A 26,133-nucleotide genomic window follows, 5' to 3' on the forward strand; every position below is an offset into this window, starting at 1 on the left:
AAATTTGAGGACCTGGAAACTAAAACATTTCATAAATAAATTGAAGCTACATAACATAGAAGTGGCAGCTTACAAGACTAATCAGGAAGTGGAAGAGAAAAATCCAGATTCCAATGAAAGACTGTGCCATGATACCAATGACATGATAAAACAAGATGATGATGAACAATAACATGAACAACCAGAAAATGAGAAAAATTTGAGAAAAATCCAGATTCCAATGAAAGACTGTGCCATGATACCAATGACATGATAAACCAAGATGATGATGAGCAATAATATGAACCACCAGAAAATGGGAGACATAAATTCAGACCCTGCTAGGAAATATTTAGTTACCTTCTTGAAGAAGAACAATAGGAAATGACAGATTTCAGAATCTTTGCCCGTAAAACTAGAGGAGGACCAATCTTATCCACACATCACTCACCAACTTTATCAATACATTGCCCACAGGAAACAGGTAATTGTGACAAATCTTGTAAATTGCTGAAAAGCTCATAATCTAAAACATTTTAAATGAATTGTAGTCAATTGTAATTTAGAATACTTTTTAGAAATAAAAAATTGATGTGATTTTACATTTCTACATGCCTCATTTTTGACAGTAGATCCATTGGTTTTATTTGCTTGTTTGCTCCATCTCTCACACAGCTCTTATTCTTACCCATGTTTATGTGTAATCTTCAGAAAAGATGTAGAAATTATATTGATGTAGCAGAAATTGTTTTGTCAAAGATTTCATATTTGTTCGTAGTGCATAACACTAACAATGTTAGGTTTATTTGGGTGACCTCTATGCTAAACATGGATTTTTATCTGCAAAGGCACTGAAATATTTGCTAATGACTCAGGCTGATAGGAATCATCATAAACTGTGTGCCAATCAACAGGACAACGGGATACTGGGGAATATAGTACATATAGATATACTGGAACTAGATATAGTAGAATAAAACAGCACAATTAACAACTCAACCTAATAGACATACAAAAATAAATCTTTTTGCAAGGACCATTTACAAAAATTACCAAATACTATGCCATAAAACAAGTCTAAAAATATTTCAAATGTTTTAAGTCATACAAAGTATATTCTTTGCCCACAAGACTATTATGACAGGTCAAAACACCTTAGAAAATCATGCATTTGGAAATATAAAAATGTATTTATGAATGAGTGATGGGCCAAAGAAGAAATCATAAAGGAAACTAGAAAATATCTTGAACTGAATAATAAAATGTTGTACAACACAAGGAATATAGCCAATATCTTACAATAACTATAAATGGAGTATAACCTTTAAAACTTGTGAGTCACTGTATTGTACAGCCGTAGATTATATAATGTTGTACATCAACTGTACTTCAATTTAAAAAATAAAATCGATCATGGGAGGAGTGCACCTCCAGGAAAGGAAAGGCCAGAAGTGATTCCGCCATGGTTGGCACCAGCCTGGAGCCAGTGAGGGTCCCTGACTGAAGACCCAGCAGGCCAGCTTCGAAGAAAACCTAGAGAGAGGGCAAGTTACAAATCATCCCCAGACTACAGGAGATACAGACATGGCAGAAGGGACTTGGATCAGGTCAGAAGCCAATTTCCCTGTGGTACCTAAGTGGAACCTGATGAATTTACCCTTGCAAGTGAAAAAGATGACATTACATACAAAACTGGAAGTGCACGAGTAAGAAGAGATTGAATAATAACTCATACATGCCTTTTGGGGCATTTAAGCCCTGAGAAAACCCTCTGTGATCCAGAGGCTCACAAAGCGAGAGGAGTTGTCATTCTTCACTGTCTTGGCATTGCCAAAGGCCTCCAGCAGGGGATTGGCATTGATGATTTGATCTTCCAGAGTTCCCTGCAAGGGCAAGAGCAGTCCTCACATCTGGGCTTCCTGAGCACTCTGACAGTCTTGATTTGGACACACCAATCAGACCCACATGCACTTTGCCACTTTCATCCTTCTTCTCTCCAGTAACTGCAATTGTTGCAAAGTACTAGATGACACGCTCCTCTGTGTTCACAGTCTTTCCTGCTCCAGATTCTCCACTGTCAAACAGAAACCAAATAATAGATCAGAACTACAGCTTACATTGTCAGTACACCACAAACCAGAGAAGAAGAAAAAAATCACTTATGCGGTCAGGATGGACTGGTTCTCATGATCTGTGAAAAAGAAATCAAGACCATCAGTTTTTAAAAATAGTACACATCCAATATGAAGATTATCGACTCTGTTCAGATTAAACATAGTTTATTCTTTTTAACATTTTGAAGATGTTGCCTGTGATCTTGGTTTTGTGTGTCGATCCCAGATAGTACTTGCCTCTTGCAGTAAAATTTGTGAAAATGAGAGGCAAAGAATCATCTGTTTCTTCTTAAAATATTATTAATTTTAAAATTTATGGGAAATTTCAAACATATACAAAGGTAGAGGCCATAATGTAAAGAGCTCCTATGTACCCATCATACAGTTTCAGCAGTTATTATTTGGCCAGTTTTATATAATCTATACTCCAATCCTAAACTCACTCAGTTATTTTAAAGAAAATACCAGGCATCATATAATTTCATCTATAACTATTTCAGTAAGAATCATACAATTCTGAAGTTTCATTTAACAGATGAAGAAACAAACCCAGAGAGAAATAAGTGATTTTCTAATACTTACATAGCTTGTCAAGATATTTAGGCCAATAATTTATATATTTTTCTGCTACCTGGCCTCCTCCAGGTTCTTCATATTAATTTGACTACTGCTAATTCTAAAAAAGGAAGGGATCTGGAATTGTAACTGTTGGTGCTCATTTACTTTTAGTCTCCTTGTATACACACTTCTAAGGGATAAAAACAAAAATTATCACTAAAAATAATAAAATAAAAAAATAAAATAGAATTATTGTAGCAACGTGTGGGAATGCAACTATAACAGTGCCTGGAGGAAAATATATAATCTTTTTTTAAATAATCTTAAATGAATATGTTATAACAGAAGAAAACCTGAAAATTTAAGAACTAAGCAAGCATCCATCTCAAAATGAGAAAAAATAATAGTTTTTTAAGTTGAATGGAGGATATAATAAAGATAAAATGAGAAATAAGAAAAGAGAAAACAAACATATATTTTAAAAGAACACCAAGGCCACAAGTTGGTTCATTGATAAACAATTGATAAATATCTGCCACTGTCAATCAAGAAGAACAAAAATATATAACTTTGGGGAAGCCAAATATAATGCTGACCTCATAAAACTGTGAATCCCCACATAGCCTCAAAAACAGTGCAGAACAAGACAAATGACAGTATATAAAAGCCTTACCATCACCATAACTAGAAGGCAGAGAAATTCTAAATTTCAAATTACTGCAAGTTCAAAAGAAAAGAAAACAGAAAATCCTAACAAGTCATGTCTCAACATCTCAACAGAAACCCTTTTTTTGGTAAATAAGGACAGCTTTGGAAAAATTACATGGTAGAAAGAAGCCAGCTTAAAATTGGTCAAAACTGTGGATAAATAGACAAAGTCTAGGACTAAAAATATAGATAATGTCAAAGTCTAAGTCTACAGAGAAGGAGTTAAAAGAACATGTGATCTGAGATGGCAGTTTCTGAAAGGAATTGATTGTGTAGGAGAAGAAGGTTAAAAGAAAAAAAAAGAAGGAAAAGAGGAAAATTTAAGATCCTGAAAGGCAAAAAGAATTATTTAATTGGAGATTTTACAACCCCTCTGGTAACAGTCAACTAAGATAAGGAAAAAACTTTATTAAAGAAACTGTACTTTGCTACACTGACAGAAGAGGGTACCACTGAACTACAAATATTAAACCACACAAAATTCACAGAATTAATTAAAGAAAACTGTAATAAAACAGAAAACAAGAATCAAAATACCTTAGTGAAGAAAATTCCTCCCCAAATCAACTTTAAAAAATATTGTAATATAACACTCTGAAGTTTGTTATATATTTTCAGGCAAGCATTTGAGAATATGAAAATTGCCTGCCTAAAGAAATTCAAAGATTTACAAATAAAATTTTAGGTGAAACAAGTGAAAGAAAATTCATTTCAAAATTAAGACCTAATTTCATGATGCCCAAGGAAACTAAAATAAAATAAGATTTAATTAAAATAAAAATTTAATGGAGGACTTTGAAGAAAGGCAGGAAGACATCCAAGAGAAGAAGAATGAAGAATTAGTTAAAAATATCTGAGTGAAAATGGTTGAAAAGGAAGATAAGCAAAGATAAGCAAAGAAGAAAGAATATATGTATAATTGGAGTACCTGAAGAAAAACTAAATGATAGAATGGAAATAATATGTTAAACCAGGGTTTCTCAACTTTGGCGCAATAACATTTTGGGCTGGATAATTCTTTGTTGTGGGAGAGATTTTGTGCAGTGTAGGATGATTAGCAGCATTCCTGGCTTCTCCCCACTAAACACCAGTAGCACCTTTCTTGATGAATGAAAATCCGTTCTCAAAATGCTAGAAAATGGACAGCAAAGGAAAACAACAATAGTACAAAGCGAGAAAAAAGATAACAGAAGAAATTAAAGAAGTACAGGAGATGGAGTAACATGCACTCAACTATCCTGCCTTAATAATGTAGAAAACTGAACAAATTTTGAGAAATAATGGCTTCCAGACACTAGACAAGAGGCAGTGAAGTACTAAGCTCTCTGAGGAAGGAAGAACATTGTGAACTCCACAATCATACTGGCTTACTACCCGGAGACAGTTTCTAAACCACAGTCCAGGGAAGGGAAATCCATACAAAGCTTCACACTTTCATGCAGTTGAGGAGACAGGGATTGATGTTCTGGGGGTGAGGGGCAAGTCAAGCATAATTTGCAGAGTAGGATACCAGGGGGGAGGGAGCTACAGCAAGGGGGCTCTGGAGATCTGGGAAAGAGAATGAGCAGATCTTTGAGCAATGATCTGTGCCTCCTTAAGGAGAAACTACCAAAGCTGAGGAAACACCTATTGTAAAGAACTGGCATGATCATTTTCTGAAGCTCAAACAGGCAGGGGATGTCCATGTCCCCACAAAGTAGAAGGAAGAAACTTTTTAGTTCATGGGATGTCAGGTGGACGCTTCAGAAGGATGTCACCTCTGAAGTCAGGCTTAGTTAGCCCTACTCTAAAGCTTCCTCTGGACTTTAATAAACAAAGCTTAAAAGCAACCCTCAAAAGCACCCAACTGATTTCAAGTACTGAACTTTGTGCTGGAACAGAATCTAACACTATTTAAGTATTAAAATAAGTTCTAGTAACCAATGAACTAACATCCAAAATAAGCAAAACTCAATTAAAAATTAATTTTTATGCAAAGGAGAAGAAAAATATTACCCATAGTCAGGAGCAAAAGTAAGTCAGTAATGCCAGACACAGAAGTGACAGACATGAAGAAACAAGCAGACAGGGATATGTTCAAGCAGCTATTACAAATGTGTTCCCTACATTCAGGATGTAGAGGAGACCACACTATGATGATGTGGAAAATGGGCCATACAAACGAGACTCAGAAGGACTTGTAGAGAAAAACACCATGTCTAAAATGAAAGATAAATGGATAGCTTCAAGAACAGATTAGACACTGCAGAATAAAAGGTCAGTGAAATTAAAGACATAGCAGTAGAAACTTGAACATGAAATACAGAGAGAAAATTAACAAATAAAGCATGAGTCAGCTGTGGGACAGTGTCGAGCAGTCTAACATACATGTAATTGGAATTCCAGGATAAAAAGGAGAGTGGGAAAAAATATTTTGGGAAATAATGGCCCAAATTGTTCCTAACTGAAGAAAATTATGAATCTTCACATCCCAAAAATTCAGCAGATGCCAAGCTGAGTAAAGATAAATAAAACCATGCACATCAACCACATTGTGGAAAAACAGTGATAAAGAGAAAATCCTAAAATAGTTAGAGAAAAAAAATTATGTACAGAGGAACACATGTAAAACTGACAGTAGGTTTTTTGTCAGAATCTGTGCAAGCCAGAATAAAATGAAAACACATTTTAAATTTTTAAAAAATCAACTCTGAATACTTTAACCAGAAATAACACATTTCAAAAATAAAGGCAAAACACACAAGGACATTTTCAGAAAAACCAAGCTGAGAAAATTCATTGCTAGCAGACATAAAGGAAGTTCTTTAGATAGAAAAAACTAAAGTATATGGAAATTTGAATTTCCACAATGAAATGGATTTGAGATCAACAGAAATGGTAAATATGTGGGTAAAAATAAAATACTATGTTTTGTTTTTAAGTTAAAGTATACTGACTGTTAAAGAAACAACCATTACAGGGCTTCCCTGGTGGCGCAGTGGTTGAGAGTCTGCCTGCCAATGCAGGGGACACGGGTTTGTGCCCCGGTCCGGGAAGATCCCACATGCCGCGAAGCGGCTGGGCCCGTGAGCCATGGCCGCTGAGCCTGCGCGACTGGAGCCTGCGCATCCAGAGCCTGCGCATCCGGAGCCTGTGCTCCACAATGAGAGAGGCCACAACAGTGAGAGGCCCGCGTACAGCAAAAAAAAAAAAAAAAAAAAAAAAAGAAAAGAAAAGAAAGAAATAACCATTACAAGTAGTTAGAGGTTATAGCATATGTAGGAGTAAACTGTATAACAGTAACCCAGGGAATGTCAGGATGAAATGTCAGGGGATATGCTGTTGTAATTTTTACACCATTTGTGAAATGGTGTAATATACTGTAAACCCTAGAATTAAAGACATGTATTGTAAATCCTAGAGTGACCATGATAAAAGAAAGAAAGAGAGAGAGACACACAGAAAGGAAGGAAGGAAGGAAAGAGAGAAAGAAAGAAAGCTAATAGGCAGAGATAAAATTAAATTGTAAAGAGGAAAAAAATTACCTTAACTAATCCAAAACAAAGTAATGCAAAAGGAAAAGGAGGTGAAACAAATAGTAAATAAAGCTAGATTTTAAAGCTAGATTTAAACCAAATTATGTCAATTGTTATATTGACTCTAACTATATATAATTAAATTTAAAGTCAGCAATTTTTATTTGGATTAAAAAAATTAATACCCAACTTTACTCTGGCTACAAGAAAACCATGTTAAATAGAAATAGATAAAAGTTTAAGATGGGAAAATATATACTGCACAAAAACGAGTTAAAGAAAACAGAAATATCTGTAATAATATCAAACGAAGTAGATTTCAGAAAAAGAAATTTTACCAGATAGATATTCCATGATGATAAAGAAGGTCAATTTATAAAATGACCTAGTAACACAACTCAAATACATGAAGCAAAAACTGATGGAACTGAAAAGCAGATCCACAATCACTATCAGAGATTTAAACACTCCATTCTTAGTAACTGATAGAAAAGGTAGACAGAAAAAAAAAGTGAAGATAAAGAAGATATAAAAAGAAGATATAAAAAAACATTATTGACTGACTTGACCTACTTGGTATAGTCCACACAACAACAGCAGAATAGGAATTCTTGTCAATTCACACAGAGGGTTCACCAAGGTAAATTGTATTCTGGGACATAAAATAAATCAATAAATTAAGAGAATTGAAATTATACGCAGAATACGCTCTGATTGCAAATGAATTAAGGTAGAAATCAGTAATGAAAGGTATCAGGTAAAGACTGAAGATGCACATACATGTTTAGGGTCTAGCAATATAGCACGTGGTTACTAAAGTTAAGTTATGATAAAGTTAAGTCTACCCCAGAAATGTAAAATTTGCTTAACTTTAGGAAATTGGTAAACATAACTAACTGTATCACAGTAGAAAAGTCATATACTCATCTAAACATAGGCAAAAAAAGAAAAAAGTTTGATGAAAAGAACTGAAAATTATCCTCAAATTAACAATAGATATCTATGAAAAGGTAAATCAAACAATATTTGAACTCTACACATTGGAGTTCCTAGCCAGCCAAATCAAAGAAACATAAAAATAGTATAAAACTTAGAAAGTGTTAAACAAATCTATTATTCTTGATAATATGATTATGCATGTTAAAAATCCAATTAAATCTGCAGTTAACTTACTGAAATTAAAAAATGAGTGTAGTAAGTTTTCTAGAAGTAAATATTATTATAAAATCATTAATTGTATTCTAAATATCAGTGAGAAGCAGAACATTTTTTAAAAGTTTAAGCTATCATTTAAAATTGCATCAAAATTATTAACTATTGAGTAATAAATCTAACAAAACATATTCAAGAACCCTGTGGCAAAACAAGTACGTGTATTGAGAGAAATTTTAAAATACCCAAATAGATAGAGAAATATACTATTATCTGGATTGGAAGGCTCAACATTTAAAGTTTTTTTAGACCTTTCTAAGTTGATTTACAGTTTCCATGTAATTTCAATCAATATCCTATCTGTGTATTTGTGGAAATTGAAAATTTCTTTATAAAATGGATGCAGAAACCAAAGAATCAGAAATAACCAAGACTATTCTTAGGAAGAAGGGAAGAATCAATATTCATTTGTAATAAAAACTCTCAGCAAATTAGATTTATGAGGGGACTTCCTCAACCTGATATTTAGCCATCTGTGATGAACTAAGGCTAAAGTAATGATGAAAGACAATTTTCTTTCTCTAAAATCAGGAACAAGACAAAAATGCCTGCTCTTACCACTTTTATTTTCCATCCAATGGAGGTAATGGCTATTGCAGCAGGGTAAGGAAGAGATGTAGAAATCATAAATATTGGAAAGGAAGAAACAAATCTATCTTTACATAGAGATGACCTAATATTTATAGAAAATCCTCAGGAATCTTCAAAACAACTACTAAAAGTAATAGTTGAATTTATTAAAGGCATAAGTTTATTGTTAATATACAAAAACCAATTGTATTTGTGCATATCAGAAGGCAACAATTGGAAAATGAAATTTCAAAAGATTCTGTTTACAATAGGGCCAAAATCAACATAGAATTTAGTGAAACACATGCACATTTTCTTCACTGACAACTAGAGTACATTGATGAATGAAATCAATTAAAGAAGACCTAAATAAATGGAAAGCAAACCAGGTTTATGGACTGAAAGACTTATTATTGTTAATATGTTAATGCTTCCCCAGTTGATCTATAGATACTTTCAACGCAAACTCCATCAAAATCTTAAGAGACACTTTTGAAGAAATTGGCAAGCTGATTATAAAATCAATATAAAACGGAAACCTAAAATAACTAAATCAATTTTGAATAAGAAGAATAAACTTGGAGGATTTATGCCACCTGATTTCAAGTCTTACTATAAAGTTACAATAATCAGTACAAAAGGGAAAATGATAGATACAGATTAACAGAACATAAAAGAGAGTCCAGAAGTGGAGCCACCTAATATATTGCCATTTGATTTTTTTAATGTGCCAAGGCATTTTAGTGAAGAAAGGGAAGTCTTAATATATTACTAAAACAACTGCATATCCTATGGGGAAAAAAATCAAGTTTTACTATATTAACATATACAAAAAATTAACCTTAAAATGGATAATAGGCCTCAATATAAAATTAAGATTGTAAAATTTTTAAATATTTAGATTTTCAAAATGCATTGTTAAGAAAATGAAACAGCAAGTTACACAATGGGAAAATATTCACAATCACATATATGATAAAGGATTTGTATCTATAATGTATAAAAACCTCTTAAAATCAGTCAATAACAAGACGAACAACCCAAGTGAAAAATGAACAAAAGATCTGAACAGACACGTCACAAAAAAAATAAGAATGGCTAAAAAATACATGAAAAGATGTTCAACATGCTGAGTCATTAGTGAAAAACAGTATATCCCCACAATGGCTAAAATTTAAAAGACTGAAAATTCCAGGTGTTGACAAGGATCCAGAACACTGGAACTCTCACACACTGCTGGTGGGATTGTGAAACATTACAGATACTTTGGAAACTCTTTAACACTGTTTAGAAGTTAAACACACACCTATCAAGTGTCCCAGCCATTCTACTCCTAGATATTTACCCAAGACAAATTTAAATGTATGTCCACACAATGACTTGAACATAAATAATCAAAGCAGCTTTATTCATAATTGCCAAAATGTGGAAACAAATGTTCACATGCATATGAAAGTATGAACAAATTGTGGCATAGTCATACAATGGAATAGTATTCAGCAATAAAAATCTACTGATACATGCAACAACATGAATGAATCTCAAAATCATTATACTGAATGAAAGTAGCCAGAAACAAAATATTACATACCAACTGATTCTATTTAAATAAACCTCTAAAAATACAAACCAATATAGAGTGACAAAAAGCAGATCATTTGTTGCCCTGGCCTGGGAACAGGGGGAGATATGGGTGCAAAGGGGCATGAGAAATACTTCTGCAAAATATAAATGCTCTGAATCTTGTCTGTTGTGTTTTCATGGATATACACAGCTATAATATCTCATCAAGTTGTATGCATTTATCGAATTTAGTTCATTGCAGTATATTATACCTGAATACAGTTTATTTTTTTAATAAAGGATATGATAAACAACTTTATGCCAGTCAATCTGGCAACTTAGCTAAGATGAGAAAATTCCTTGAAAACACAACAAAACTGACATAATAAGAAAGTCTGAGGAGCCCTATACCTATTAAATAGTTTAATTGATTATTAAAACACTTTCTACAGAAAAAACTCCAGGGCTAGGTAGTTTTACTAATGAGAAGATCAGATATTTAAGGAAGAAATAATATCATTTTACCCAAATAATATATTTGAGGACAAAAGAAGCCTGTCACCAAAATATGAAAAAGATGTTACAACAAAAATTAGTCTGATATGAACAGACAAAAAAATCCTTAGCAAAATTTTACTAAATTGAATTTGGTAATATATAAAAAGGATGATACATCACAACTAAGTGGGGATTATTCCAGGATTGCAAGATTTGTTTAGCATTCAAAAATCAGTGACTGTAATTTACTATATATGTTCTCAAACCACCACAGAGTTAAATTAAAAATAAATAACTACAAGATGTCTAGGAAAGCATCAAATATTTTTAAATTAAACACCACAATTCTAAATAATCCATGGGTCAAAGAAGAAATCACAGGAGAAATTAGAAAATGTTTTAAACTGAATGATAAATTTGAAAATGAAACATATCAAATTTTGTATAAAGGAGTTAAAACTCTGCTAAGAAGAAAAAAATAGTCTTTTGTGTATATATTAGAAAACAAGAAAGGTCTAAAATTAATTACATACATTTCAATCTTAAAAAAATTATTAAGCCAAAAATCAGAAATGAGTAGAATAACATATATTTGTAAGTTTTAATTTAATTAGTAGGAGTATACACACACACACACACACACACACACACACACACACAAAATGTAAATTTCCAAGACAATAGAGGAAAGTGGGAAAGCATTAAATCTGGTGGATCCAAGATGCAGAATGAGAGAAAAAGAAAGCATGGTGAATATAAAACATTAGCAATTTTCATTTACATCTTATCTTTTTAAACTTATTATTCACCCCTTCTAGGATGATGGAGAACCACTTTTACAATCAAACAAGAAATATAATGCAAAAGACTCATTTTACAAGTCCTCTACACAAAAGTAAGCATTTTTCCTGAGTAGAATTTGATTTAAGAATGTATTTCTTTTTTCTTTAATAACACATCTCCTTTGTGTCCACAATATCCTGGATCCTGTGAGGAATTCAAAGACTATCAGACACAATTCTTTACTTACTTACATTGATTGCTAAAATAAACAGTTAAAGGAAGAAAACCTGTATTTAATAGAAAAATAAAACCAAAACAGAAAGGAAAGGCTCAGAGAGAGAGGACGAGATAAGGATGTCCAGCATCATAGAAAATGAGAGCAGAGAAGTTTGAAGAACTTTTTTACTCAGTTGAAAATCATATAAAGTATCTTTATGTGTCCATGCCCTAGGCTGTGAGATTCACCAGTGAATAAAAGACTCCTCCAATGAGCACTCACTCTAAAGGGAGACGGACGATAAGCCACAAACGTAATAAATAAATAGATCATATCTTAGAAGGTGATGAGTCAATGAAAAAATAGCAGAGAAAAAATAGAACAGGATAAGAATATCAAGAGTGTCCTGTGTGGAGTAACAGGCTTCCAGAATAACTAGGAGGTCTGGGTAGGCCTCCTTGAGCAATGAGATTTGAGCAGGAACTTGGAAGTGAGTGATGTGCAGATATCTGGATTGACTACTTCCCAGTCAAAGGGAACGTAGAGCAAAAGCCCTGTGTCAGAAGTGTGATTGAGGTGTCAAGGAAGAGCAAAGGCCAGGGGTCTACAGTGCAGTAAGAGAGGGGTAGCAAAAGAAGAGGTCAGGGAGTACCCAGGAACCAGATCTTGCTGGGCACTTGCAGAGACTGTAAACAGTAGGGTGTTAGCAGTGAAGTGGCCAGATCAGACTTGTGTGTCAAAGTAGTCATGGTGGCTGCTGGGTTCAAAGTGGACCGGGTGAGGGGAGAAGCTGGGAGACCAGGCAGAAGGTTGCTGCTGTCATCTAGGTCAGAGATAATGGCGTTTTGGAGGAGTGTGGTAGGAAGTTGTAACAGTTGCTGGCCTCTGGATACATTTTGAGAGCAGAGTCAACACAGTTTCCAGACTGGAGATTGTGAGCCTGAAAGAAAGAGGCATGGAGAATGATTCCAAGGTTTAGGGCTCTGCAGCTGGATGGACTGAAGCCATCACTTATCAAGATGAAGGCCGGTGGAGCAGGTTTGGAGGGAAAGATCAGAGGCCAGTTTTAGATGTGCTGAATATAAAGATGCTCATTAGACATCCATGTGGATGCGTCAAGTAGGCAATGGGGTCTGTGGGTCTGCAGTCTGGGGGAGAGGTCTGGGCTGGAGGAGCAAGTCTGGGTGTCATGGCTTATGGGCAGTGATGTCAAACACCAGCACTGGATGAGCCAGAGGAGAACAGAGCTTGAGTCCTGGCATCTGTACATCAAGAAAGAGGAGAAAAAGGGGGGTGGTGCCAGCACAAGGGACTGAGAGGAGGGAACCAATGGGGGGTTGGGGGGAGGAAATGCAGAGACCTAGTGCTTGGGTGGCAAACTAAGAAAGTGCTTTAGGGGGCAGGGGGGTGAACATCATGTGAATGTTACTGACTCCTCGGTGGCAGGTAATCAAGATCAGAGGTCTAACTTCGACCATCAGTGGCTGAGTGACCTTAAGCAAACAAATTCAGTTTTCTAAGCCATAGCTTATTTATTTATAAATTAATGTTCTTCTTGCCCTGCTGCAAAGCTCAAATGCATTTTTTTTCAGTAAAGTGTAAGATGCATATCCGTGTATGCATTCGTTTTCTAGTGAGATGCATATCCGTGTATGCATTCGTTTTCTAGTGAGATGCATATCCGTGTATGCATTCGTTTTCTAGTGCTGTGTAACAGATTACCACAATATGGCAGCTTTACACCATGCCCATTTGGTAGCTCACGTTTGCATAAGACAGAAGTGCTGGCAAGTGCCCACTGAGTTCAATGCTCAGGGTTTCTCAGGCTGGAATCAAGATGTCAGCAGCAGCTGAGTCCCAGTCTCCCAGGATCCTTCGGATTGTTGGCAGAATTCAGCTCAGCGCAGCTCTAGGACTCTCAGGATTTGTTTAAGGATAACTGAAGTGTGTCTGCTGCTGTTTTCTTGCTTCTTTTTAGGGGTCACCTGTTTAGGTCAGAACCACTTAGGATAATCTGCCTTTTATTTATTTTTTTTTTTGAGTAACTCAAATTCAACTGATTAGGGACCTTAATTATCTGTGCACAATCCCTTTTTGCCATATAAAGTTGCCATATAAACTATCATAGGCGTGATACCCTACCATACACATTTGCTCTGCCCACACTTGAGGGGAGGTGACTACATACAGTATGTACGCCAGGGGCAGGAATCTTGGGGGCAATTTAGAATTCTTCCTACCACAGAATATGCTACTGTTAAGAACTATGCCAACTGAATATGTATTTTTCATAAAATGTATTATTTAATAATTTCATAGGGCTTATGAAATGGTTCCTTGGGACAAGATGCTACCACCAAAACTTGATCCAGAAGAAACAACAGTGGAAAAAGCTGCTGACCCTATCTCACAGTGTTTTACACTGAAAAGATATGAAGGATTGCCAGCAATAACTCAGGTCAGTGATCACCTCTCATAATGAAGTTTTTTAATACATCAAAGTACACAAAACTAAAAAGGAAATCAATTATATTGAAATACAGTTCTAAACATGGACTCCTAAGAGGTTTGTGAACTACAGGTTAAGAAGCCCACAGTATCTTGAAAAACTTCAGCTTTTACAGAGAAAAATGATAATTAGAGAGGAAAAATACAGTTTTAATATGAAATCTCAGCACAGGATTTGTGCACAGAAATTAAAACCAATTAAAGGACCAAAAATGTGTCTGGATTCCTATAACTATTTTTAAGAATCTCTCAACTCCTTTAAAATATTTTTATACCTTGTGAAAATTGGTCTTTTATTACATATTGTTTAGTGTTGAATTATACTTGTATCCAAAGTCCTTCCTGGTGAGAAGATGGTCTAAGATGACAGCTCTGGGTGGGGGAGACTAGCCTGGGGCTGTGGAGCATGGGCTAAGGGGGAGCCAAGAAAGCACAGTCTTGGGTTGAAAATCCAAACCAGACCTTTCACAAGGGCTTCAGCCCAAAGGAGGTGGCTAACGAGGCAGATTCCAGCTGTGAGAAAACAAACTGACCCTGAGGGTCTGCAAGCAGAGCAGAGATCAGGAGTGGCTCTGGAGCAACCCCCGGAGTGACTAAGGGTGCTCGGGAAGTGCTTTCCATTGGGTGACTGGGGCTCTTGCCTGTGATACGAGAGGACTGAAGCTTGTATACTAGAAATTACAGTAACTTAGAACATATATACTAGAGATTACAGTAATTGGAACTTAAATACTAGAAATTACACTAACTTGGTTAAATACTTGTCATTCATTTTGATGGTGATTTTAGATGGTTGGTGGACTATGGGACAGATTTCAAACAAGATCTTTCTTGGCACCAGTCAAACCAGTCAATTTGTAAGTTTTATCTCCTAATGTTCTCATCAGTAGACCTTTTGCCGTCACATATTTATCATAAGAATCAGAGGCTCTAGCCCATGGGTGAGGGGCATGTCCTCCGGAGAGCATCCCAGAGGCCCTCAGACTTCGTCCCTGTGGCTGGAAAGAGAACACAAATCCCAGTTCAGTCACTCAGTGTTGCCAGCTTTCTCTTGTTTTCTCTTAACCCTTCTTAAAATTTAGACTATCAAATATACCACAACCATTTAAAAATAAAGAGTGTTTTATATGTCACTTGATATGAAAAATTATAATGTTGTAAAATGCATGGACTTCAAGGGATTATGAATTATTTTCTATCAACTTTTGTATCATATAGTTATTTTGAGTTCTATTAATGCTAGAAACAATGATTTATTACTAATCTTTCCACATAGGTAATTTTGTGCATTTAGTCTATAAAGTTTGGTGTTTCTGTCTTTGAAAATGTCACTATTTTGTCTCTTTTTTCTTCTTTTGACCCACAATACAGCCATCATCTCTGTTTTTATTTTTTAAATTTATCTTTGAATAATTCCTATATAAAAATGTAAAATAAAAATATGATATAATCTGCGTGTCTACTTCCCAACTATAAAAACAAACCGTTACTAACACCACAGAAGCCCCGACGTACTTCTCTCTAAGCACATGTGCCTTCCTAAGGGATGACCATTATTCCAGCTGTGAAGTTTCACATTTTCATGCACCCTTAAAACATGTGTGTTATTCTTTTTTTGTTTGTTTGTTTGTTTTTGCGGTACGCGGGCCTCTCCGGTTGCGGAGCACAGGCTCCGGACACGCAGGCTCAGCGGCCATGGCTCGCGGGCCCAGCCGCTCCGCGGCATGTGGGATCCTCCCGGACCGGGGCGCGAACCCGTGTCCCCTGCATCGGCAGGCGGACTCCCAACCACGGCGCCACCAGGGAAGCCCCATGTGTGTTATTCTTAACCAAGATGTGGAATTGTGCTCCATGTTTACAAGTGGTAAATAAGTGTTCCATGTTTATAAGTGGTATCAAATGTATATTCATACAACTTAACATTTTTGTTCAGTACTGTGTTTGTGAGACTCATGCTGGCATCTCTAGGTGTTCATTTTCTCTGACGCATAGTCTTCCATTGAATCGTTATACCACAATTTATTCATCTGTTCTCATAACTTAATTTTTTGTCTTATTTCTGTTGGAGTTGGAAACAATATCCCCATATCTTTATAAAGTATAAAGCTATTTCTGGGTTTTATATAGACATCCTTACGTGTACAATTGCTACATCAAGAGGTGTAAACTTCTTTATGTTCTAAATATTGCTACATTATTCTCCAAATGAGTTTTACCAATGGACCAACCATCAGCAATGCTTGAATTCCCACTACTGAACTTTGTGGCCAGCATTTGGAATTTTCAAATTAGAAAAATTCTAATTTTAGAAGCATGAAATTGTACTTCATTATAATTTTAACATTTACCTGGTTACTAATAACCACTTTTTTTGTAAGTTGTAACTTACTGCATGTTCACATGTATAACTTACTTGTTCATATATTTTGTCTTTTACTGATTGATTATACAAATTTTTAAGTCTATTATTCTGGATTAAAATCCTTTATTGGCAATATGCATATCTCCTTCTAGGCTGTGACTTTTCTATTTTATAGTGCCCTTTGCTGAACTGAAGTTCAAAGTTTTAATATAACTGAATTCATCAATATTTACCTCCATACCTTGTTATATTTGTGGAATTTTTAATAGATCTTTCTCTATCCAGAAGTAAAAAGGATATTATCCTTCATTTACTTTTTTTCCTAAAAATAATTAAAGATTTTCTTTTCATATTTATCTCTTTAAAACATTTGAAGTCGATTCTCACTTATGATCTGAGCCAGGGACCCATTTCTCAGCATGGCTCGGCAGTTGTCCTGTCCCAGTTTAGTGAGTAGACTGCTGAGTAGACTAATGAGTGATTTGTAGCCTGCAACCCATTAGTGGAGAGTCACAACCAGCATTTTGTGAAAATTAAATAGAATAGAAAACATAAGAATGAATCACATGGAACTTTAAACAGATATGTGTATTTTTTTTTTTTTTGAGTTATGTGGGCATCTCACTGTCGTGGCTTCTCTCGTCATGGAGCACAGGCTCCGGACGTGCTGGCTCAGTGGCCATGGCTCACGGGCCCAGCCGCTCCGCGGCATGTGGGATCTTCCCGGACCGGGGCACGAACCCGTGTCCCCTGCATCGGCAGGTGGACTCTCAACCACTGCACCACCAGGGAAGCCCCAGATATGTGTATTTTGCAACAAATACTGTGGCCGGTTATGAAGAATAGTGTGAGACAGACAGATAATGCGTAAGAAGAATGCATGCGTCCACAGTGAGATAATCCCATCTTTTGTTCCCTGGAGTTTCATATGATGTTCTGGTTTGATGATGGTCAATTTGATCATCACCTCAATGGGAGGGTTTTTAATCTTGTACATTTAATTTTATATTTACCTAATCCATCATTAATTGCAAAGCAAAGTATGGGAGATTTTAGGCCTTAGTCAGCAAAATTAATAAGTTATTAATAAATTTAAGTTATGGAAAAATAATATCAAAGGTGACATTTTCCAAATGTTTAACAATTGTATGTAGCACTTCAATAAAACCAGCATAAATTGCCCTTTAAAGAAGGATTTTTTTGGAGGACCTTCAAGATGGCAGAGGAGTAAGACTTCCTCCCCACAAATACATCAAAAATATATCTACATGTGGAACAACTCCTACAGAACACCTACTGAATGCTGGCAGAAGAACCCAAACCTCCCAAAAGGCAAGAAACTCCCCACATACCTTTTCTCTTTTGCCCTACCCACGTACCTGGATAGGACAAAAGAAAAAGCAAAGACAAAAGAATAGGGACGGGATCCGCACCACTGGGAGGGAGCTGTGAAGGAGGAAAAGTTTCCACACACTAGGAAGCCCCTTCACTTGTGGAGACAGAGGGTGGGCAGCAGGGGGAAGCTTTGGAGCCATGGAGGAGAGCGCAGCAACAGGGGTGCAGAGGGCAAAGTGGAGAGACTCCCGCACAGAGGATCGGTGCCGACCAGCACTCACCAGCCTGAGAGGCTTGTCTGCTCACCTGCCGGGGCTGGTGGGGGCTGGGAGCTGAGGCTTGAGCTTCAGAAGTCAGACCCCGGGGAGAGGACTGGGTTTGGCTGCGTGAACACAGCCTGAAGGGGGCTAGTGCACCACAGCCAGCCAGGAGGGAGTCTGGGGAAAAGTCTGGAACTGCCTAAGAGTCAATTTTTTCAGGGTGCATGAGGAGAGGGGCTTCAGAACACCACCTAGATGAGCTCCAGAGACAGGCACGAATCACGGCTATCAGTGCAGACACCAGAGACGGGCATGAAACGCTAAGACCGCTGCTACAGCCACTAAGAAGCCTGTGTGCAAGCACAGGTCACTATCCACATCTCCCCTCCTGGGAGCCTGTGCGGCCCATCACTGCCAGAGTCTCATAATCCAGGGACAATTTCCCCCGAAGAACACATGGCACGCCTCAGGCTGTTGCAACGTCACGCTGGCCTCTGCCACCGCAGGCTCGCCCCGCATTACGTACCCATCCCTCCCCCTGGCCTGAGTGATCCAGAGCCCCCTAATCAGCCGCTCCTTTAACCCCCTCCTGTCTGCGCAAAGAAAAGATGCCAGAGGGCAACCTACATGCAAAGGAGGGGCCAAATCCAAAGCTGAACCCCAAGAGCTGTGCGAACAAAGAAGGGAAAGGGAAATCTCTCCCAGCAGCCTCAGGAGCAGCTGATTAAATCTCCACAATCGACTTGAGGTACCCTGCATCTGTGGAATACCTGAATAGACAATGAATCATCCCAGAATTGAGGTGGTAGACTTTGGGAGCAACAGTAGACTTGGGGTTTGCTGTCTGCAACTCTTTTCTTTCTGACTTTTACGTTTATCTCAGTATAGTTCTTAGCACTTGTTATCATTGGTGGATTTGTTTATTGGTTTGGATGCTCTCTTCATTTTTTAAATTACTTTTTAAATTTTTTATTATTTTTTAAATAATATTTTATTTTTATTATTTTTTCATTCTCTCTTTTTTTTCTCCCTTTTCTTCTGAGCCGTGTGGCTGACAGGGTCTTGATGATCTGGCTGGCTATCAGGCCTGGGCCTCTGAGGTGGGAGAGCTGAGTTCAGGACATTGGACCACCAGAGACCTCCCAGCCCCATGTAATATCAATCAGTGAGAGCTCTCACAGAGATCTCCATCTCAATGCTAAGAACAGCTCCACTCAATCACCAGCAAGCTCCAGTGCTGGACACCCCATGCCAAACAAGTAGCAAGATAGGAACACAAACCCATCCATTAGCATAGAGGGTGCCTAAAATGATAATAAATTCACAGACACCCCAAAACACACTACTGGACACAGTTCTGCCCACCAGAAAGACAAGATCCAGCCTCATCCACCAGAACACAGTCACCAGTCCCCTCCACCAGGAAGCCTACACAATCCACTGAACCAACCTCACCCACTGGGGGTGGACACCAAAAACAATGGGAACTATGAACCTGAAGCCTGCAAAAAGGAGACCCCAACCACAGTAAGTTAAGCAAAATGAGAAGACAGAGAAATACACAGCAGATAAAGGAGCAAAGTAAAAACCCACAAGAGCAAACAAATGAAGAGGAAATAGGCAGTCTACCTGAAAAAGAATTCAGAGTGATGATAGTAAAGATATTCCAAAATCCTGGAAATAGAATGGAGAAAATACAAGAAATATTTAACAAGGACCTAGAAGAACCAAAGAGCAAACAAATAATTATGAGAAACTCAATAAGTGAAATTAAAAATTCTCTAGAAGGAATCAATAGCAGAATAACTGAGGCAGAAGAACCGATAAGTGACCTGGAAGATAAAATGGAAATAACTACCTCAGAGCAGAATAAAGAAAAAAGAATGAAAATAATTGAAGACAGTCTCAGAGACCTCTGGGACAACATTAAACACAGCAACATTCCAATTATAGGGTCCCAGAAGAACAATAGAAAAAGAAAGACACTGAGAAAATATTTGAAGGAATTGTAGTTGAAAGCTTCCCTAATATGGGAAAGGAAATAGTCTATCAAGTCCAGTAAACACAGAGAATCCCATACAGGATAAATCCAAAGAGAAACATAATAAAACACACATTAATCAAACTATCAAAAATTAAATACACAGAAAAAATATTAAAAGAAGCAACGGAAAAACAGCAAATAACATACAAGGGAATCACCATAAGGTTAACAGCTGATCTTTCATCAGAAAATCTGCAAGCCAGAAGGGACTGGCAGGACATATTTAAAATGATGAAAGGGGAAAACCTACAACCAAGATTACTCTACCCAGCAAGGATCTCATTCAGATTTGACAGAGAAATTAAAACCTTTAAAGACAATTATCTTTACAGTAAAGAGAATTCAGCACCACCAAATCAGATTTACAACAGATGCTAAGGGAACTTCTCTAGGCAGGAAATACAAGAGAAGGAAAAGACCTACAAAAACAAACCCAAAACAATCAAAAAAATGGTAAAAGGAACATACATATCGATAATTATCTTAAATGTAAATGGATTAAATGCTCCAAATAAAAGACACAGACTGGCTGAATGGATACAAAAACAAGACCCATATATATGCTGTCTACAAGAGACCCACTTCAGACCTAGGGACACATACAGACCAAAAGTGAGGGGATGGAAAAAGATATTCCATGTACATGGAAATCAAAAGAAATCTGGAGTAGCAATACTTATATCAGACAAAATAGACTTTAAAATGAAGACTATTACAAGAGACAAAGAAGGACACTACATAATGATCAAGCGATCAATCCAAGAAGAAGATATAACAATTGTAAATATTTATGCACCCAAAATAAGAGAACTTCAATACATAAGCCAAATGCTAACAGTTGTAAAAGGGGAAATCAACAGTAATACAATAATAGTAGGGGACTTTAACACCCTACTTTCACCAGTGGACAGATCATCCAAAATGAAAATAAATAAGGAAACACAAGCTTTAAAGGACACATTAAACAAGATGGACTTAATTGATATTTATAGGACATTCCATCCAAAATCAACAGAATACACTTTCTTCTCAAATGCTCATGGAACATTCTGAAGGATAGATCATATCTTGTGTCACAAATCAAGCCTTGGTAAATTTAAGAAAATGAAAATTTATCAAGTACCTTTTCTTACCACAACACTATGAGACTAGATATCAATTACAGGAAAAATACTGTAAAAAGTACAAGCACATGGAGAGCTAAACAATATGGTACTAAATAACCAAGAGATCACTGAGGAAATCAAAGAGGAAATAAAAGAATACCTAGAAACAACTGACAATCAGAACACAGCAACCCAAAACCTATGGGATGCAGCAAAAGCAGTTCTAAGAGGGAAGTTTATAGCAATACAATCCTCCCTCAAGAAACAAGAAACATCTCAAATAAACAACCTAAACTTACACCTAAAGCAATTAGAGAAAGAAAGAAAAAAAAAAAACCCCAAAGTTAGCAGTAGGAAAGAAATCATAAAGAACAGATCAGAAAGATATGAAAAACAAATGAAGGAAACAATAGTAAAGATCAATAAAACTAAAAGTGGTTCTTTGAGAAGATAAACAAAATTGATAAACCATTAGCCAGACTTATCAAGAAAAAAGGGAGAAGACTCAAATCAATAGAATTAGAAATGAAAAAGGAGAAGTAACAACTGACACTGCAGAAGTACAGGGATCATGAGAGATTACTACAAGCAACTCTATGCCAATAAAATGGACAACCTGGAAGAAATGGACAAATTCTTAGAAAAACACAACCTTCCAAGACTGAACCAGGAAGAAATAGAAAATATGAACAGACCAATCACAAGCACTGAAATTGAAACTGTGATTAAAAATCTTCCAACAAACAAAAGCCCAGGACCAGATGGCTTCTCAGGGGAATTCTATCAAACATTTAGAGAAGAGCTAACACCTATCCTTCTCAAACTCTTCCCAAATATAGCACAGGGAGGAACACTCCCAAGCTCATTCTACGAGGCCACCATCACCCTGATACCAAAACTAGAAAAAGATGTCACAAAAAAAGAAAACTATAGGCCAGTAATACTGATGAACATAAATGCAAAAGTCCTCAACAAAATACTAGCAAACACAATGAAACAGCACATTAAAAGGATCATACACCATGATCAAGTGGAGTTTATCCCAGGAATGCAAGGATTCTTCAATATACCCAAATCAATCAACGTGATACACCATATTGACAAATTGAAGGAGAAAAACCATATGATCATCTCAACAGATGCAGAAAAAGTTTTTGACAAAATTCAACACCCAGGTTTCCCTGGTGGAGCAGTGGTTGAGAGTCTGCCTGCCGATGCAGGGGACACGGGTTTGTGCCCCAGTCCGGGAAGATCCCACATGCCGCGGAGCAGCTAGGCCTGTGAGCCATGGCCACTGAGCCTGCAGGTCCAGAGCCTGTGCTCTGCAACGGGAGAGGCCACAGCAGTGAGAGGCCCACGTACCGCAAAAAAAAAAAAAAAAATTCAACACCCATTAATGATAAAACCCTCCAGAAAGTAGGCATAGAGGGAACTTATCTCAACATAATAAAGGCCATATATGACAAACCCACAGCCAACATTGCTCTCAATGGTGAACAATTGAAACCATTTCCACTAAGATCAGGAACAAGACAAGGCTGTCCATTCTCACCTCTATTATTCAACTTAGTTTTGGAAGTTTTAGCCACAGCAATCAGAGAAGAAAAATAAATAAAAGGAATCCAAGTTGGAAAAGGAGAAGAAAACTGTCACTGTTTGCAGATAACATGTTACTATACATACAGAATCCTAAAGATGGTACCAGAAAACTACTAGAGCTAATCAATGAATTTGGTAAAGTTGTAGGATACAAAATTAATGCACAGAAATCTCTTGCATTCCTATACGCTAATGATGAAAAATCTGAAAGAGTAATTAGGAAACACTCCTATTTATCATTGCAACAAAAAGAATAAAATACCTAGGCATAAACCTGCCTAAGGAGAAAAAAGACCTCTATGCAGAAAGCTATAAGACACTAATGAAAGAAATTAAAGATGATACAAACAGATGGAAAGATATAGCATGTTCTTGGATTGGAAGAATCAACATTGTGAAAATGACTATGTTACCCAAAACAATCTACAGATTCAATGCAATCCCCATCAAACTACCAATGGCATTTTTCACAGAACAAGAACAAAAAAGTCCACAATTTGTATGGAAACACAAAAGACTCTGAATAGCCAAAACAATCTTGAGAAAGAAAAACGAGCTGGAGGAATCAGGCTCCCTGACTTCAGACTATACTACAAAGCTACAGTAATCAAGACAGTATGATACTGGCACAAAAACAGAAATATAGATCAATGGAACAGGATAGAAAGCCCAGAGATAAACCCATGCACATATGATCACCTTGTCTTTGATAAAGGAGGCAAGAATATACAATGGAGAAAAGACAGCCTCTTCCATAAGTGGTGCTGGCAATACTGGACAGCTACATGTAAAAGAATGAAATCAGAACACTCCCTAACACCATACACAAAAATGAACTCAAAATGGATTAACGACCTTAATGTAAGGCCAGACACTATAAAACTCTTAGAAGAAAACATAGGCAGAACACTCTATGACATAAATCATAGCAAGATCCTTTTTGACTCACCTCCTAGAGTACGGGAAATTGAAACAAACAAATGGGACCTAATGAAACTTAAAAACTTTTGCATAGCAAAAGAAACCATAAACAAGACGAAATGACAGCCCTCAGAATTGGAGAAAATATTTGCAAATGAAGCAACTGACAAAGGATTAATCTCCAAAATATACAAGCAGCTCAATAACAAAAAAACAAAGAACCCAATCCAAAAATGGACAGAAGACCTCAATAGACATTTCTACAAAGAAGACATACAGATTGCCAACAAACACATGAAAGGATGCTCAATATCACTAATCATTAGAGAAATGCAAATCAAAACTACAATGAGGTATCACCTCACACCGGTCAGAATGGCCATCATCAAAAAATCTGCAAACAGTAAATGCTGGAGAGGGTGTGGAGTAAAGGGAACCCTCTTGCACTGTTCATGGGAATGTAAATTGACACAGCCACTCTGGAGAACAGTATGGAGGTTCCTTAAAAAACTAAAAGTACAACTACCATACTACCCAGCAATCCCACTACTGGGCATACATGCTGAGAAAACCATAATTCAAAAAGAGACCTGTACCACAATGTTCATTGCAGCACTATTTACAATAGCCAGGACATGGAAGCAACCTAAGTGTCCATTGACAGATGAATGGATAAAGATGTGGCACATATATACAATGGAATATTACTCAGCCATAAAAAGAAACGAAATTGAGTTATTAGTTGTGAGGTGGATGGACCTAGAATCTCTCATACAGAGTGAAGTAAGTCAGAAACAGAAAAACAAATACCATATGCTAACAGATATATATGGAATCTTAAAAAAAAATGGTTCTAAGGAACCTAGGGGCAGCAGGTGTAGAGAATGGACTTGAGGACACGGGGAGCGGGAAGGGTATGCTGGGACGAAGTGAGACAGTAGCACTGACATATGTACACTACCAAATGTAAAATAGATAGCTAGTGGGAAGCAGCTGGGAGCACAGGGAGATCAGCTCGGTGCTTTGTGACCACCTAGAGGGGTGGGATAGGGAGGAAGATGCAAGAGGGAGGGGATATGGGGATATATATATACATATAGCTGATTCACTTTGTTATACAGCAGAAACTAACACAACATTGTAAAGCAATTATACTCCAATAAAGATGTTAAAAAAAGGATTTTAAAAAATTTTTAGAATAAAAAAGTGTAGTTAAGTGGAAATATGCAAAATCATAATCAAGTTTAAATGTTGAATCTGGAATTGCAAGTAATGACAGTATTGAGAAAAATATTGAGTCGTGTCAGCAAACTGACTTTACTGAGCCATATTCTAAAATCAGTATTTAAAGTTTTGATAAAGATTATTTAAAAGATGGTTTAACCAAAGGTATAAAACACCCCAATAAAAATAATAGATTCCAATGTATAAATTGAATGGTAATAATTTAAATCAAAGATTAAAACATTCAAAATATAAGTTCCTTATAAACACAGCAAGTTGGAATAGTTGATAATCCCATTCAAATATCTTTTAAAAGAAGAAAGATGTAAATTGCTGGCGCTAACTCTTAATATTACATGAGTGCTAATAAAAAAACTTTATTAGCGAGAAGTCCCTGGCAGTCCAGTGGTTGGAACTCGACCTAACCACTGCCATGGTGGTTAGGTTAGGCCCTTTCACTGCCATGGGCCCAGGTTCAATCTCTGGTTGAGGAACTAAGATTCCACAAGCCACGTGTCACAGCCAAAAAAAAAGAAAAGAAAAGAAAAGAAAAACTTTATTAGCATCTTTCTATTTACATGTCATGTTGGTAAAATGACAAATAGCTCACCCAGTTTCTATGCATCCATTGCATTTATTGTTTTAATGATGAATCATCTACTGAACTAAAAGCTGTAAGTCCTAGTCAGTTCTGCCATATCTCAGAACTCCTGCGGGATCCACTCACCTTGGAGCCTTCCCCTAGTAAATGCTGCTCCCATTAGCAAGAAAAACCTATATGTGAATGCTCATAACAGCTCTAATCATAATCTTCAAAACCTAGAAACAACCAAGATTGCTTTCAACAGGTGAATGGAAAAACACGTATTGGATAAAGATACTAGAGTAGAGCTACACAATGAAAAAGAACAAATGCAACACACAACAATATGGATGAATCTAAAAAGCATTTTGCTCAATGAAAACAGCCAGATCCAAAAGATCTCATACTGCATGATTCCTTTTTTTTTTTTTTTTCTTTGCGGTACGCGGGCCTCTCACTGTTGTGGCCTGTCCC

At 36.7% G+C, this 26,133-nt stretch overlaps 1 protein-coding gene across 1 annotated transcript in view; it reads left to right on the forward strand.

Annotated features, from left to right (window-relative positions):
- The window catches only part of SPMIP7 (sperm microtubule inner protein 7), a 56,891-nt gene that overhangs the window by 12,484 nt on the left and 18,274 nt on the right, over nucleotides 1-26,133 (forward strand). The window contains exons 3-5 of the mRNA XM_060019770.1: nucleotides 11,536-11,612; nucleotides 14,037-14,175; nucleotides 15,015-15,082. Coding sequence (XP_059875753.1) covers nucleotides 11,536-11,612; nucleotides 14,037-14,175; nucleotides 15,015-15,082 — 284 coding nt within the window. The remainder of the gene's footprint in view (nucleotides 1-11,535; nucleotides 11,613-14,036; nucleotides 14,176-15,014; nucleotides 15,083-26,133) is intronic.

The sequence above is a fragment of the Delphinus delphis genome, chromosome 9 (genome assembly GCF_949987515.2).
Source record: "Delphinus delphis chromosome 9, mDelDel1.2, whole genome shotgun sequence".
Lineage (NCBI taxonomy): Eukaryota > Metazoa > Chordata > Mammalia > Artiodactyla > Delphinidae > Delphinus > Delphinus delphis.